Here is an 18,002-nt window from a genome sequence, read left to right on the forward strand (position 1 = left end):
TCCAAGATGTTGATGTGGAGAGACTTCTCCTCCGGGAGCCAAAGGCCTCTCTCAGTGTGCTCCCCAACCTTCCAGGGAGGCGTCCATCGTCACCGTCACCTGGTGAGCTGGGGTCTGAAAGTCCGTGCCCGCCGACAGATGGGAGCGGTTACCCCACCACCGGATCGCCTGACGGAACGTCTCGTTGAGAGGGATCCTGTCCTCGAAGCTGCCCGTCGACTGGATCCAGCGGGTGTCGAAGAACTCCTGTAAGGGTCTCATCCGAAGCCTGCAAAGGCGCACCAGATAAATGCAGGAGGACATCATCCCGAGGAGGGACTTGATAGATCTTACCCTGGCCATGTCCGTGGGCAGCAGACGCTGGACCTTGCCCAGAATGGTCCTGGTCCTTTCCTCAGACGGCCAGGCCAGCCGCGCCACTGTCGAGCTTGGCTCCCAGAAACAGGGCGACTTGCGACGGAACCAGGTGGGATTTTGGAAAGTTGATGGAGAATCCCAGGTCCGTGAGCGGCTGGACGGTCTTCGCAGTGTGCTCCACAGCGAGCTCCCTTGTCCTTGCCAGGATGAGCCAGTCGTCCAGGTAGGGGTAGACGTGGATGCCCTGTAGGCGCAGCCGCGCCGCCACCGGTGCGAGGCACTAGGTGAACACCCTGGGTGCCGACTTCAATCCGAACGGGAGGGCCTTGAACTGGTAGTGCCGCCCTTGGACCACGAACCTGAGGAACTTTCGGTGTCTTTTTAGAATGGGGATGTGGAAGTACGCATCCTCCACGTCCAACGACGACAGGAAATCGCCCTCCTCCAGCTGTCCCAGCACATGCTGGAGGGTGACCATACGGAACTTCTGTGCCTTGATGTACTTATTCAGTCGTCGTAGGTCCAGGATGGGGCGCCATCCTCCTGTCTTCTTTTTTACGAGGAAGTACCTTGAGTAAACTCTGGAGCCCCGAAGCCTCTTTGGGACGAGCTCGATGGCACCCTTCTTGAGCATCGCCCTTACTTCCAACAGTAGTTGAGGCACGTGATTTTCCTTCCTGGCCACGGGTGGAACAAGAGGGCACTTTTACTGAAACTCGAGGGCGTGCCCTTGAGCCAGGGCGTCCAGCACCCAACTGTCGGTGGAGATGGACTCCCACACGCTGACGAACCTCGCCAGCCGGCCTCCCACCGGGGTGCTTCGGCGGGGGCCCGACCCCACGGTCGGTTCAATCTTGTTTGGAGGCCGCCTTGCCTCCTTGACCTTGTTGACGACGGGCACCACCTGACTTGCCGCATCCCCTGTAGGCTTCCTGGGACAAAGATCTTGCCGCTTGGCGGTAAGTGGAGGAGCCACTGCTGGATCCCTTGGAGGCACCTTGTCTGCCTCCGGAGCTCCGAAAAGACGGCCGTCGTTGTTGGAGCACTCCCAGTGCCCGGGCAGTCTCTGTGTCTGTCTTGATGGCCTGAAGGGACTCATCAACCGCCTTCCCAAACAGGTTGTTCCCGTCAAAGGGCATGTCCAAAACCTTGGTTTGTACGTCCTGGCGGAAATCCGTGGCCTTGAGCCATCCTCATTGTCTCAAGCAAACGCCGTTGCCCAACTGACGGAAACCGGTGTCGGCGATGTCCGTTGCCACTGTGATGGCGTGGTCCGAAGCAATCTCCCCCTCCTGTAGGATTTCAAGGGCCTCAGCCCTTTTGGCGTCCGGAAGGAAGTCGAACAGAGGGGCCATTTTAAACCACAACTCCCTGTCGTAGCGGGCTACGATAGCCAGGGCGTTGGCCGCCTTGATAGTTGTCGCTGCGGATGAGATGATCCGTTGTCCCATTGTGTGCAACTTCCTGCCCTCGCCGTCCGGCGGGGAAGTTGATGTCGAGGCCGATGCCCCCCCCCCAGCTTTCTTCTTTGCCGCTGCCGAGACGACCGAATCCGGGGTAGGTTGTGCCCGAAGGCACAAGGGGGCAGCGTCGGGGACCCGGTATTTCTTCTCGTACCGGTCCCTCTTTGCCGGCGCCATGGCAGAGTTCTTGAGGAGGGCGAGCCCCTCATCCCAGATGTCATCAAGAAGCGGTACGGCGAGGACCGTCTTCCTTTTAGCCTCGCGCCGTTGGTAAAGGAACCCTTCTTTCTTCTTTTCTTCTGGGCAGAGCTGAACCTCGACGCGTGAGGGATTTTGGGTACACTACACGTCACGTTAGGGATAGTGTTACAGGCACACCCATGTCAACGTCCCCTTTCGATCCTCGAAAGACAAGATGCAATACTCTGCGGTTACCACTAGATGTCGGACTATATGCACAGCATGTGATTCTAAGCAGATTAACAAGCATCAGAAACGATTGGTATGCAGAAGTTATGCTCAGCAACCGTGATGTGTTAAACATCTCAAAAGGAGACTGAATTCCATCAATACACAGGCATACAGAGCCTATTAATTGCTCTTCAAATTGATGTATAATTATCAAAGTGGCGCATCAAAACACAGAGGAACAAATGAACAGAGAACATTCCAACTGTCCCTGCATCTCATACAGGATGTCCTTAGTATATGCTGGTGCGACGCTTGTCTATTAGTGGATAGAATACGAAAGAACAAGGATTTTTCTTATATTTCCTAAGGTCAAAAAGCCATGATTTTACAATTTTCACAGTGTCACTTTATAATGAAAGTGGTCAACTCATTAAGCCGTATTTTGTTAAAACAGAAAAGGCAGGGGTAGAATATCCATCAAATATTTGTGGCAATGGACATCTTGACTGGCCTATACTCTAGATGTCTATGCCTGGTTAAAAAATTAGCTAAATTAATTAGGTTACTGTGAAGACTGAGCCAGAGGGGTGACCAGTATGTATGCCTCCCTACTGGTACTACGTAGTATGTGGCAAGGATGTTTCGACCATCACTACGTGGGTGTCTTCCAGTGTCGGTAGTGTTATTAGTGATACCACCGTCTTCAGGACGGACTAAACAGTGAGGCTCCTATACATCTAAGGATTGGCATTTCTTGGTTCGCCACATCTCTTCTGTACCAACATCAAGTTTGGAAAGGTCTCGCCTTCAATTGCTTCGGTAAAACATGATTTTGAGCCAGATCACGGATCTCCCTGGTAGCCACATTTTGACGTAGTGGAGAAATGTGTCTCAATAGGTTTCCTCAAGCGTGAACACCCCATTTACATCGCAATGTATGTGCACAGCCTCACTCGCATCTGTTGTGAAATTTCCGAGAATAAGCATCTTTCACATCTGTATGACAGGGGGTGGGGAGAACCAGGATACCACAGACCCTAACCAGCAGGTAAATGCCTAGCAGCTGGCACAACTAAGTGCATATCCCAACCCTAGTAGATGTGAAAGGCCCTAGGCCTGGGGGCCAGCCCCTTACACACCTGGCAGGGGTGGGATTAAGGAGGGAAACACAATTTAACCCAGAGGAAAAAAGATTTACAATCCTAAATCCTAAAAGACAATTTACCATTAACTTAGACATGCAAGGGCCTTACAACAGTATTAATGAGTTTCCCAAAACAATACATTAAAACCACAAAGTCTATGTAACCAGTGACCCTTTGCAAAAAGCTTCCAAGACTCAATGAACACTTCAACAAAAGTACCTTTCTGTTACATTTCCTGGAAAGGTATACACAAGGTTACCAGTTAGTGTTTCAAGAACATTTACCATGGCAGAACTGAAAGGCATGACTTTAAAAATCAATAGAAAATCACAGGTAAGTATTGAAATAGTGAATCTTAGACCAGAGCTCACTGAACCCCTAGGGTACCCAGCAAAAAATACCCTGAGGAAGGTACCCAAATCACTTGAAGGAGAGTTCCAGTGTCAGTTCCAAGTTCCATTGCATATAACGGTTAAAGTTGAAGGCACATCCACACGGATGGTGGCAAGTACTGTTCTTCCCCTACAAGTGCAGATGTTGCAATGATCAACTCTGAGAAAGGCCACAGGAGACCCAAAGGAAGTGTTCCAAAGGGCAGAAGAGAGACCCCAGGTGAAGAAGTTGCAGAACAGGAGGCTCCCCACTGCAAGTCCATGGGGAACAGCAGTTAGGAGTCGCCTAGCAGGAATCGTTACCGCTGACCGGTGGCGCACACAGGAACAAATATCATGAATAATCACCTTTCCTAGGACCCCAACATAAGTATTCAAAATATGAGTTATGGCGCAAAAGGCTCCAGCGACAAGGAGCGACTCTTCTCAACATGTGCAGTTTGTAGGATTCACCTCTCTAGGACTTTAACCTTTAGCCAACGAATGCCCCAGCACTGCAGGAAAGAAACAGAAGCTCCTGCCAGGAGCTCTACCTTCAAGTCAAGAGTGAATGATCTGGCGAGGGAGTATCCAAGGAGCTGAACAAATGTCTCCCAGCAGCAAGGTGAAACACAAAATGCAACAGCATGGCAGCAATCGGTCCCAGAACGAGGACTATGGCCGGTGCCACCCTCAGATGTTCGAGACTGACAATCCAGTGCAGAAATGACCTTGCAGCTACTCTCTGGAAGCATGCAGCAACCCACTGCCAAGTGGAAGATCATGGCAGTAAATGGTGGTATGTGGTGGTTAAACAGCCCAGAAACTGTCCCAAGTGGAGGACTCGACCCAGCAGATGTAGGGAGGTCATCTGGAATCTCCAAGAAATCCGGACTGGACTTCTGGCATCAAAACAACCAAACGGGGATAAGACCAAGCTTCTGAATTTAGCAAATATTGCTAAATGAGGGCTTTAAAAAAAAACTGCAAAACTGGCAGGAAATCTCCAGTAGGTCAGCAGGCCTGCCAACTACAAGTTACAGGAACAAAGCAGCAAGAGAGTGAGTTAGGGGCACGGAAGCACCTAAATACCCCTGTGAAAGGGGCAAGGCCAAATATCAGCAAGCCAATCACAAGGGACTGGGGTAGATGCTCAGGTGACCAACCATGTTGGTTCGTTACTGTGACTGAGACTCAGCCAAAGCCACCCCTCCAGGAAGGCTAGTGCAGGGACCTCTAAAAGCCTAGACCGCTGACACCAGTATGGAGGCAGCCATGATGGGCTCACAAAGAGCCCCTATGGCCAAAATGGTCATTTTGGGGCCACCTCGTGGTCACCCAGACAAACCGAATAGAAAACAAAAAGGCCATTAGCAAGATTTAAACATTTTGAAAAAACACGGGTACCCGCAATGGCAACAAAAAAGGTGCATGGGGCTACCAACGCAATAGAATGGCTTGGCAAAGCAAACTTAAAGCACAGCCACCCCTAACATAGTCCCTAAAACCAATTACAGTGACACAATCACTAGAGCTGAAATGGGGTGGCTGAGAATCACCCCTGGGACTGGGCATCATACAAAAAAAAAACAATAACATATACCTATAATGACATGGAGACTTATTAGAACCTTTGCCACCGAAAAACATGAAGGAACTAAAAAAGACAGGGAGGAAAAAGCAAAAGCAAAGAGTTGAGCGGCTCCAAAAAGTGCCGTTAGAATACCCAAAATAGGAATACTGGATTAATACTTGCCCTTCTAAGACTACAAACAGGGATATGTCACATGGTTAGTAGTTGGTACAGTCCCAGAAAAAGGCAGATTACATTGTTGTGATTCCCTGACTATCTTTGTTCTGGCCCAGTCTTTGCAGGCCAGGTCCTACAACTACATTTAGGAATGTTCTCTCTCTTGGGGGGTCTGCTCTCAAACACCATCAGAAGACTTGATCAATAGGTGTTCCTCCAGGACCCCAGTAGAGGGTTGTAATGACCCAGAAGTAGTAGTACTTAGTAGTAGTACAATTGTTTATTAAGCACAGACATTACTGGGCAGACCAGTTTTTCAAGGTGCTGTAGAAAAACAAACAATCCAATATAGTAAATAACTTACACAAAGAAGCCAATCCATAAAACAAGAAACACCAATTAGATTAATACAGCCGCTCCTGCTAGTTCATCCCCTTCATGGAGCATATAAGGAGTAAAAATTGTGTTTTAATCAGATCTTAGAAGTCTGAACAGTGGCACATTTTCTAATATGGATAGGTAGTGTATTGCCACAGTTTGCAGCCTGCAAAATACTTTTTCCGTAGGAGGTTTTTTGTGATGTTCCTATAATGAGTAATTCTTGTCCACTAGATCTTCGAAGGTGTCACATGGTGTAGTGTTGGGCCATAAAGGATTAGTACTTTGGTGAAGCCCCATTCAGTATTTTCCTGAATAATATAAGGACTCTAAACTGAATTAGCTCTTGAATCCTAAAACACCACAATTCCGTACAATAATGAGAGATGTGATCAGAATTCCTTAGGCCATAGACCACCCGGTTTTGTACGGCTTGAAATCTGAATAGTGATTTCTTTGAAATGCCCAAATAGGCTGAAAGGCAACAGCACAGTCTAGAAAATACTACTGCCTAGATTAGAATCTGGAGTTGGCTCTTGTCTAGAATTGTACTTAACATGTTTATGTTGAAAAGGTGGAAACGTGCATTTTCACTACTGCATCAATTTGTGGTAAAAAAGTAAGTTGGTTGTCAAAAAGTACACCCAGGTTCCGGGGCCACTGTCACTGGGACTGGAGCATGCCCACAGCTAGACGGCCAGGGGAATGGACGGGGAGGTTCAGTAGAGCTGCTTAGAGCTGCTTATTAGGAGAACTTCAGTTTGGCCTCCGTTCAGACAAACTATCCTGCATCCAGCGCTGGACGGCACTCAGACACTGTCACCAATTTGTCTCCATTTGCTCCTCCATGGATATCTATCAGTATTCAGTATCATCTGCATACAGTTGACACTATAAAGCCCACTTCACCTATGACCTGTACCAGTGGGTATGTATACATATTTTAAAGAGATGGGGCGACAAGGCGGACCCCTGTGGACTCTGCATTTCAAAGGGCTACTAGGCGAGATGAAATTCCCAGTTTTACCATCGGCGTTCTATCTTGCAGGAATAATTCCAGTCATGCCAGAGCTGACCCAGTGATGTTCAACACTGTCTCCAGATGCTAAAGCAGGATCTTATGGTCGACAGTGTTAAACGTGGTTGATAGCTCTAAAAAGGATCAGGCCTGCTCGTCTTGCCTGGTCACAGAGTTCCAAATGTTTCTCCAGCATGAGGACTACAGCTGTTTCTGTGCTATGCAGTGGCCGCAAACCAGATTGAGAAACAGTCACTCACCCACCTCTTTCTTTGCAGGTGTCCCCAAGTCTTTTTGGAATACCCCTCCATCTTTCTTGTAGGAGCAAGTGGAATGCCAGGCCTAACCACTAAAGACTTAGAGGACAATGTAGCTCTCCTTTTGGACCTGAGCAACCTTTCAGACTGAGGGCAGTCCCTTTTAGTAAGTAGGAGTAGAATTTAACTTCACAGCTCCTAGAATGAGAGCAGTGCATTTAAGGATACACCTCTCTTTGAAGTCATTACGAAGCACAAGTTTGCCAGGGGCATTTTCGTGGACACCAACAGGGAGAACTAACAAGGTTGGCGGTAAAGAAAATATTAGGGGGGGAACTAGACAGCTTTGTAGCCTGAAAAGGATAACGTTCTAGAACCTCTGGTCCAAAGAAATTATTGTAAACGGCAGTCTGACTACCAGTATCTCCAATTCCAATTCTAGGTCCCCCGTTTTTAGGGAGTCATTCACCCACTGATCATCTGTTTTCTTGTGCTCCTCAAATACTGAGTGGAAGTCTTACCAAAACTCCAGTCTCTGAAACAACCTGGTGTCTGACTTTAGAGATTAAAAAACATCTTTGCTACACGAAAGTACTCAAGATTCTTCTTCAAGTAATTACTAGACACTTCGTCTGAGCTGCCGGGTATTGCTTGCATGTCCATCTGAGCCTGGCCCAAGATTGGCCTATTGAAGATACCCTCCTTGTTTTACATTAGGCCATACCCGGAGTTGATTGCCCTTGACTATAGTTTTTGCACTTATCTGCTATTGTGGTGGTGCTTTGGATTGCTTAACTTGCACCTTATTGTAGTGGGTCACTGACCTTAAGCACTTCCTTTACCGTTTCCCAAATTGTTCTTTACCGTATTGTGGATTATCTCCTTTTGCATTGTTTGTTGCCCCCACTGTTGCATGGGACTGTGTTCTTGCTTGTGTTCTTGCTTGAATCCTTTGCACTTACCCTTTTTCCGCCCCTAGTCTCTTACCCGAAGTTACTAGGTTGTGAATATCAGTACTCCAATCTCTCCTAACACTCCCCTTCATACGGCACCACAAAGTGACTGCGTTCAGAGCAGCCGCCTTACAAAATCAACAAAAAATAAATCAACGAAAGTCCCAACTAACACGTGTGTGAAATGCAACATATTAACCTAACATATAATTTGCTAGTTCAGTACTATATATCCAAAGCAATGTACGCCTGCCCCAAAGCGAGGGAATCACTTTTTAAAATCTGTAACTCTTAACTGTTGGAGGTTGCCTAGGATTACGTAGGGAGCCCCCATTTGATACACAGCGGTTGCATTTATTATAATTGTGTTATTATTAAGCAGCAATGCCACCTCAAGCAATACTTCACAGAACATTTTATGATCACTGTATGACAGAGTACAGATTTTTCATGTTTGGTAGGAGTGTCTCGTCCAAAATGCAGGTTTCCCGTGTCATTTTGATTAATTACAAACATTACTTTTAAATCCCAACAGGTGAAAAGCAAAGTAGGTTCTGAATATGAACGTCACCTGCTTCATAGCGTGCTGTGCGAGAAAGGCCATCTGCATATGGTTAGGTCTCATAGCTCGCCGTGTCATAGACTGCAAATTCTGAGCATTCTGCAGATTCTGGTTGTTGTGCATATTTTGAACTGTCTGCATGGTTTGCATATTCTGCATGTTTTGTACAGTCTGTACATTCTGGATGTTTTGTAAACTCTGCATGTTTTGTACAGTTTGTAGATTATGCATGTTTTGCAGGTTCTGAACAGTCTGCATACTTTGCATGTTTTGCACATTTTGAAGACTTGACATGTTTTGAGGAAATCGCAGCTGCTGGCCAGGAAGAACTGGTCCATTGGATTTTGCACTCATATGCTGGTAATTAACCAAACGTGGAACCTAAGGAAAAAACAGAGTTGAACATGGTTGAGTACAAATATCTGGAGAGCATTAAATCTAGCAAGGAGCTATGCTCCTCTACTAAACACTATTGGAAGACATCATCCACAGAGTTTTCAAAATTAAAAGGGTTGAAGAGCTACACAGTTTTTAGTGAACATCAATCTGCTCTGCAGAAAAAGTGATGGATTGATTGAGTCCAAGTGTTAAAAAGAAACAAAAACCAGTGCATCCTAGACCTAGATGCTTTGGGTCAGGCGCATGCCACAGCTTTTCCATCGGAACCCTGATAAAGGTGTGCTTGTTCGAACTTTAACATCCTTCGCCAGGAAGGCACTTCAGGAAAATGCATACACTCTGGAGAGAACCAGTCAAAACAGGATGGGCCTTCCTGAAGGGTACTATGGAAAGGGGATCTGAGGTGCACTGGAGACTTGAGACCTGTCATAGTCCCTATTCTTACTGTGATACCCAATATCTAATTCACTGTCACAACTAATTCTCATCTAATGTTACTCCTCTTCAAATCCCTACTATTTAACTTCACTCTAGCATATTGAAACGGACTGAAGGCAGTGCTAAGTGTTACATTAAATTACATATACAAATTGAGGCTGGCAGGCCAGGTAAAGATGATCAGATTTTACATTAATTTGTGTTCAAAGTAAAAAGAACGGTTTCAAAAATTTTTACTGTGGGTGTTGGAACACCATCAAATTAAAGTTTAGCAGACAAAGATGTTTTTGAAAAGGTTGAGTGGTCAAGTTAACTTCTTAAATAGGTGAAGGTTCTTTAAAATCTGGACAGAATTGAAGAGAACAGACCCTTCTCTACTGTTTGAATCAGGATGCATGCTTAACATGAAGTGACCTACAATCGCAACGCTACTTACAACTGCTTTTGTCTGTAATCTAGCCGATTGCTGCATCTTGGAAGAACCAACAGGTACTGTCATTGCTGCAACACCAACAATGGGCAAAACACTGGTTCTGGACAGTACCACCAGCTCTTTAAACTAATGCAGAAACTGTACAAACCTGGCATCCATTTAATAACTATATGTCAACTCAAAACAGGGAGCTTAAATGCCTATCACGCTAAGAGTACTCCATTTGTTTGTTCAAAATAAATATGGTACTGTTACACAGTTTGCCACATTTAGATTTAACTACAAATGCGCACACTTATAAGAACTAAATCTTTCCATTAAGAAACAGTTATTCACCTTAGTGACTACTGTACCCCTACTCCATAGTCCCCCTTCATCCATACTAATGGGAATCTGTCCCATGGGGACTGCACAAGAGTCTTTTATATCACAACAAAAATCCCCCCCCCCCTTTAAATTTTTAGCACACACGGGTGAACTTGGGTGCATCCGTTCAGGTTGACTCCTCTCACTGGCTTCCCTAGTCCGTCCTTTAGCGCTAGCCGGCTACTGCCATCTAACTGATTAACGGTGCACAGAGCGTGGGTTGTATCGAGTAAAGGAGACTAGGAGTACAGAAGTCACTAAGGTATCTATCTTAACACACCATCACCTTTCCTCCATAATTATGTGGTTTTCACAGCCACAAATAGCTTCGGGGTAGCAAAGAGGTTGCAGGGACAGCCATTCCGTAACTGACATCAGACTTGGAGCTGCTGTCCAGGCACTAATGCTTACAGAAAGCACATGGCGAAGACCATCTGGTGGCACTGCCAATAAAGTCCCAAGGAACGTTGCGCTGAAAAGCCATGCAGGTCCTTTGGCCCGATGATGTGAGCAGGAATGCCCTTAGAAGTCTCACGCTTCTGAATGGAATAGCAGTGTCCAATGCCGGAGACTAGCCATCTGGCAATAGTGGGCTTGGATGGCTGGGAGCCTGGGTACGGACTACAAAAGGTAACGAGAAGGGCATTACATTTCCTGAAAGGTTCAGTTTGGCGCAGGTAAATCTTCAGGGCTCTCCTGACAAAGAAAATAAAGAGCAATGTCATCAAGAGACTGGGATTCACAAATAAGGGTGGGCAATACCCCCTCCTCACTGATCTGGAACGAGTACTACATCTTAGGTAAAAAAAGCCAGGTGAATGCATAAAACCACATAATACTTATGGAAAATAGTGTAAGGCTCCGAAGCCAATAGAGTCTGGATCTCACTGGCTATACGCAGACATGAGAGTCAACAAAAGAGTCATCTTTCATGACAAACTTCAACTCAATGGAAGCCAAAGGTTTAAAGGATTCAGGCATTAATGATAAAAGGACAGCGTTCAAATTACAACCAGGAGAAGGTCTCTCGACCAGGCAATACAGCCTGGTGAGACACTCAAAGTGTGTGCGCACAACCAGGTTTGTGGTGGAAAAAGACATATGCTGGTTGGAAGACAGATAGCTGAGATATGACATCTGTGCCGATCCTTCAGATGGCATCCCTTCTCCCCAGGGGAGAACCCCTTTCCATGAGGCTAGGGAGACGAGGCCACTAACCAATTGTCCACCTAGGGGTGGTAACATGCAGGAGGAACTCATGGAGAGAGACTCCTTCCTATTGACAATAGGACCTAAACCTTATGGGTCTAAAACCATGTTTTACTGTGAAACATTGAACTACGCTAATGGTTTAGGTACTGAGATGAAGAAGCTCCCGAGAAAGCTACAAGCAAGCAGGAAAAACACCAGAACAGCTGTAATCAATGGAATATACCTTACGTCAGGGCAGACCCTACTATATCAGGGAATCAGAAACAAAAGAAGAGGGAGTACCAGGAAGGATACCAGAGAGAGTACCAGAGAGCAAGAAAGAGAGAAAGAATGAAGAGGACGAAGTTGATGAGAACGGAGACCGAGGTCGAGAGAGTAAGAAAGACTGAGAAGGGCTTGGAAATCGAGGTCAAGCATATCGCAGAGGGAAGAACAGGGAAGAACAGGACGGCCCAACAGAGGGGTGTGGAGGGTGTGGTTCATCATGAGAGTGGGCGAGGACACCCATTAGTACACTCTGGTGCTGGGAGGAGAAGTAGAAGCAGAGAATGGAGCACAACGCAATGCAGACTTTTATTTTAACCCTTTACACCACATATATATGCGGAGGAGACCCCCCAATATATATATATATATATATATATATATATATATATATATATATATATATATATATATATATATATATATATATATATATATATATATATATATATATAGAGAGAGAGAGAGAGAGAGAGAGAGAGTAAGGGAGGGGTTAAAAAGAAGAAAAAAAGTCAGAATTTTCGGCCGTCGCAGTTCCCAGGTCGACATATTTGTACGATTCCCCAAGAATGAGTGGCCTTTCCCCCTGGCAAGACAGATTGCCCTGACGAGCGGAAAGCGTCTTCTCAGAGGGTCCATCAGAAAGACCGTGTACGGCAGTGGAAGGGCCTGCAGTGGGTGGACCGGCGGGTCCGACAACTATGCCGAGACTGCTACCCAGGCTTGCTACAGAGCAGTGAGAACGAGACAGGGAAAAATACAGAGTGCTGGTGGCACCCGGGCCTATTTTTAGAAAGATGGTCAAAGCCACTATCGATAGAGACACTAGCAGTGATGCTCCAAGAATTGCCCCCCTCCCCCACAACAGAGAAGGCTGACAGCATAATTCGATATCCTACCAAACCGGTGAAGCATCCCGACTGAAATACAGGTAACGGGAGTTGACGAAAGTCCGGAACAGATGAGCTGTTTAAGAAACTCTTTAGATATTCCATGAAAGGGAGACCAGTAATAGTATGAACTGAGAGCACCTACCACAGCAATTGAGGATACACATTGGGCCTCATTACTAGTCTGCAGGTCCGGACTTTACGTTGCCGGTATAACCATACTGGCACCATTTACCGGATCAGCGAATTCCAACCATCGCAGCCGAAAATACCACCACCAGAAACCGCCACTGCAGACTCAACGCATCCGAAAACTGTGTCGGCACAGAAACCCCCAGGTTACCGGCAATACGTAACACTGCGCGCATTACAACTAGCATGGACATGGAAACACCGCCATAAAAAATGGCAGTAAAACCGTGTACACGGTGGCGGTAACACCGCCACCGCAGACATGACATTAAACAGTGCCTGGGGAGCTGAGTCAGTCCACAGGTGCACCAAATGAGCCCAGCTGGACCCAGCAGGCCACTGGGAGCCTACAACAGGGTCACACCCACACCCAGGCCATCTCCAAACACAACAATGCAGGCAGCTGCAGTAGCAGCATTGGGACTGGGGCTATTGCACCTACAGGCAGCACTGCACATGGTGGCAGTAATGGTGCAGAGGAGGCGGAGGAGGCGCAGACGGCAATTGGAAAACCCTGCACCCATGCCCAACCCAATTGTGCAGATGGCACAACCCCGCAGGCAGCCTGCAATACCGCGCATCAGGGCCTCACCCTGGAACCTCACTCCAGGACAGATCCACACATTATACCGGCTGGACCGTCTAACAATCATGTACATCACCATCATGATCGAGGAGGACATCAGCAGCTGCATTGGCATTCCGACTGCAATGCCCCCCCCCACCTCCTGAAGGTTGTGTCGGTACTGCATTTTCTAGCCACTGGAACGTATCAGCACACAGTTGGTGAGCTGCATGGGCTCTCATAACCCTGTTTTTCAAGAATACAGGGCCAGGTACGGGATGCCCTGCTGCGCCATGTGTCGGAACACATCGCCCTACCCTGTACACTTGCCCAGGTAATTGCCACCAAGTTGGCCTTCCATGCCATCACGTCCATGCCAAATTGCATTGGTGCAGTAGACTGCACCCACATAGAGCGCACAGTACCACATGCAATGGAGATGGTGTTCCGCAATAGGAAACTGTACCACTCACTGAATGTACAGATGATATGTGACGCTGCCCAAGTGAAAACACATTGCTGCGCACGTTTCGCGGGGTCAACACATGACTCAATGGTCCTGCGGAATTCAACATTGCCACGGTACATGGAACGCTATGCTGACAAAGCACATGGCTATTGAGTGAGTACAACTGCCAATGCACGTGCGGTGAGGGGTGGGGGGTTCCCAGGGCAATGAGGTGTGAGTGACCTGCCACAACTTCAAATGCATCACCCCCTGTCCCATGTAATGGACAGTCACCTCGAGCCACAAGTCACAAAGCTAGACATGACAGGTGGCCACAGTGTGACAATACACACCCTGCCAAAGGGGATGCAGAACCAAGACTAGTACAAGCTCATACAACTTGAGCCACTTGATTAAGCCACCCACACTATGCACTACTGTCCCCCCAATGGACATGATGTGTACACATGACACATACTGCATGTACCACTCCATTACAGTCCATTGAGTGACTCCTCCATGTGTGTACATCACAGCGCAATGGCATATTCGCTATCCACTACTGGGCGCAAGTGAAACCCCATATGCACTGCAAGTTGTTCGGAATGTCGACATCAATGAACCAAGATTGTTAATCACCCAGTGGTCAGACCACTGCCTGGCCCATTATGATGATTGACCAATGACACATGCATGCACTGCATCTGATGAAGACATGTGTACCACTAACAATGACATGTTCCCTCCATTTACATCCTGTGTAGGTGATGCAGGATATGCACTCACGCCGTGGCTGATGACGCCCGTAAGGAGGCCAAGCAACAGGCCTGAGGAGGCGTACAAAGGGGCACACGTCCACACACGTGGCATGATCGAGAGGACATGTGGCCTACTGAAGGCCAGGTTCCGCTGCTTGAGCAGATCTGGCGGATCACTGCTGTACAACCCAGTGAAGACGGGCAAAATAGTGCTTGTGTGTGCCATGCTGCACAATCTGTGCATGCGCAGGAACATACTGCTACCCCCGACACAGAGGATGATGATGGAGTTGATGATGAAGATGGGATGGCTGAACCGCCTCACGGGGGGTGGGGGGCACAAGATGGACAGGACAACATGCACTGGATACACTCATTCGCATTTACTTTTGAGAGACAGCACATGAACAGCATTGCATGTAAATGAAGATGCAGGTAAATAAATGGATTGATTGCAAATTAAATAACGGATGTCCACTTGTGAAAATGTTTTCAAGGGTGATTTATTCAAAACAAAGCAGGATAGAAGGCATATTGATGGGATAGCTGTACACCCGTGCCCACCCACCACCCAAACGTACCCGCCCCTAAACACTACACCCATTATAGACCTCCCCCACCACCCAAACGTACCCAACCCCATACAACCATGATGTCTTTGAATGTCTCCTGCACAGCCAAACACACATGGCATTATTTGTGTATGCGCTTGTGCGCATGAGAGTCCTTGACAGAGGGCCCTGTCAGACGACGCGAGCGCCTCCGTGGGCTGGCAGTGGTGGCGCTAGATGGGGTGGTGCTGGTGGACGGCACTGTTGGTGTCACTGTTGGCACACGTCCTAGATACGACTGCTGGGCAAGCAACATGGACTCTGCTATGGTGGATGTGACACTGTTGCCTTCCCGGATATGACGTTCCAAGGTCACAATGGTGGTGGCAAAACGTCCAATGGCCCTGGAGAGCCAACGCACAGATGTGGAATAGCTCTCCCTCTGCAACCTTTGGGTCACTCCTGCCCTAACTGGGGGGCTAGAGGGGTTACGGGTGGGTCCCTTGGGTCACTCCTGGGCTCAAATTGCACTCATGGCTTTGTAATCTGTGCACTTACCGGCATCTACAAGTGGGCTCACTCTTGCCTCTGCATCGCCAATGTCATGTATGCCCTCAAGGTGGAGGACACTGCTGCAGCGCTACTCCCATGACTGCAGTTTTAGTGGTGATGCAGGCACTCCACCTGTGCCACTGCTATGCTGGCGGTGTGCAGCAATGAGGTTGCGCACTCTGAGTTTGAGGTCGTCCCACCTCTTGTGGCAGTCCTTCACGCTACGTGTTGTCACACTGACTGCTGTGCACTTGCGTGCTGCTTCAGCCCACACCTCCTTTCGATGCTGCTCTGTTGCACGGCGCTGGTTGGGGCTGAAAAGCATTTCTGCATGCTGCACAATGTGGTCCACAAGTACTGTCAGCTCTGCCTCACTGAAGCGCTGTTTCCGCTGTCTTTGTGCTGGGATCCTGGATGCCATCCATGGTGGTTCTTGTTTTTGCCTTCTCAGAGTGGTGATCTGGCCTGTGCCGACTGTGGATGGCAGTGGATTGTGGTTTATATAATGGCCGCCTCTCTCGTTCCAGTTTTCACGGTCATGTTATTTCCGCTTCCGGTGTTTGTGTCCGTGACGACAGTGGCGGTCACGGTTTTTGCACTGCTTTTTGAGGCGGAATGTCCGTTTCCGTGAGTGTTTACGTGGCAACGGTAACATGTGACCGACAGGCCGTAATCGCCCGCTCATTCCGCAAACTTGCGGACGTGGAAACTATCTCTGTCGTCACGGAATCACCACATTCCGAGCAGCAGACTTGTAATGAGGCCCATTGTCTGCGAATCCAAGACCCCCACATCCCTGAAATGCCATAAAAAGGGGTTATCTTATCGAAGTACAACAGAGGGGCCTAAAAGGGCTGGAGGCCTGGGGATAGATTATGCTCTCTTTCTAACCGGAAACACCTGCTAACAGAGAGAATCATGGTACACACCCCAGAATCGCATAGGGCTGGTCCAGTGAGCCAAACCCTAACTATCTTCTGTTGTCAGGATGTTACACATTGCTGATTGGTCAACACCATGCCTCATGCCTTAACCTTGCCTTCCTCAAGATACAAAGAAAACCCTTATCGTTTTTTATTTTCTTCGCACTTGAAAAACGAGAAAAATCAAGAACCCTTTGAGTATATAAGCCATACAGAAACAGAGAAGATGGTAAACCATTTTAGTGATACCGTTGCCTGGCCAGTCCCACTACAGGGTGGTACTGGGGAGTCGAGAGGAACTCAGGGCAGTTTCATAGCCCTAGTGGGGTCGATCAAGAATTGTATAAAACAGAGACTGAGAGCATCCCTAAGGGAGCTACAAACCTTTTTAAGGAATTGAGAAAGCCACTGCAGAATAAACTAGGAGAAGGGAGTCCTTCTCCTAGCCCCACGAAAAATGTATGTGAATAATGTACTTTTCTGTTGGATTACAGAGAACCCAGAACTTTTGCTTTGTAAAACCTGGGAGACATTTGGACGCTTTACATCCAGGGGAGTCATTCTCCTGGATTACGAACAGCAGCTGGACTTTGTGGTGTTTTGTAGTAGTGACATGGTTAGAGTAAGAGCCTTTGTGACCAGTACAGTGCCTTTTTGATTTGACTTGCACAGACTTCCTTAAGAGCACACAAGTTCCTTCAGTTTAGGTAGGGAACCCCCCTTCCGCCTTAGGAGGTAGGGATAGATGGGATTGGTTTTCAATTAATAAAAGTCTATAGCAACCACTATTGCACCACTTGGTCAGTCTCTTCATTCCTTGTTGCCACAATCGACATAAGTCAACAGAGATACCAGAGGCTGAAAGATGGGAGATAAATTACAAGTTAACCACCAGAATGACCAGTCCATAGTCCCCGTAGAGACATTAATGGAACCTTCTTCACCAGAAAATATGGTCTTTCCCTTTAGATTTAGTTGGACGTGGGGGCAAGGCCCCGCAAGCATGCAATCCCTTGACTGCATGCCCCAGCGCCACACTTCAGTCCCCTTTGACGCATTGGCTGTATTGATCTGCCTATGGAGACTGCTACATTTTAGAGGGGCTGGGGGGGGGGATGGTGGGACGTATGGAGGAAAGGGGACTATGGACTACGAGTACGTTAGTCACTCAGGTGAGTAATTTGTAATTACTCCTACGTCCCATCCCCTTTCCTCCATCCTGTATGGGCGATTACCACTGATTGATGCCCTGGAGAAGGAGTGCTGTTGCCATGCCTATGCAAACAGATATCGCAGCACTGCCTACCGAAGGCAGCATCAGACTATGCACTGGCATCAAGGTAGTA

At 47.7% G+C, this 18,002-nt stretch overlaps 1 protein-coding gene across 1 annotated transcript in view; it reads right to left on the bottom strand.

Moving 5' to 3' along the window:
* The window catches only part of TRIM24 (tripartite motif containing 24), a 1,617,419-nt gene that overhangs the window by 784,506 nt on the left and 814,911 nt on the right, over positions 1–18,002 (bottom strand). Inside the window, exon 10 of the mRNA XM_069628744.1 lies at positions 8,675–9,046. Within this exon, the coding sequence (XP_069484845.1) occupies positions 8,675–9,046 (372 nt within the window). The remainder of the gene's footprint in view (positions 1–8,674; positions 9,047–18,002) is intronic.

This window comes from Ambystoma mexicanum, chromosome 12 (assembly GCF_040938575.1).
Source record: "Ambystoma mexicanum isolate Mex_15411 chromosome 12, UKY_AmexF1_1, whole genome shotgun sequence".
In the NCBI taxonomy this organism is placed as follows: domain Eukaryota; kingdom Metazoa; phylum Chordata; class Amphibia; order Caudata; family Ambystomatidae; genus Ambystoma; species Ambystoma mexicanum.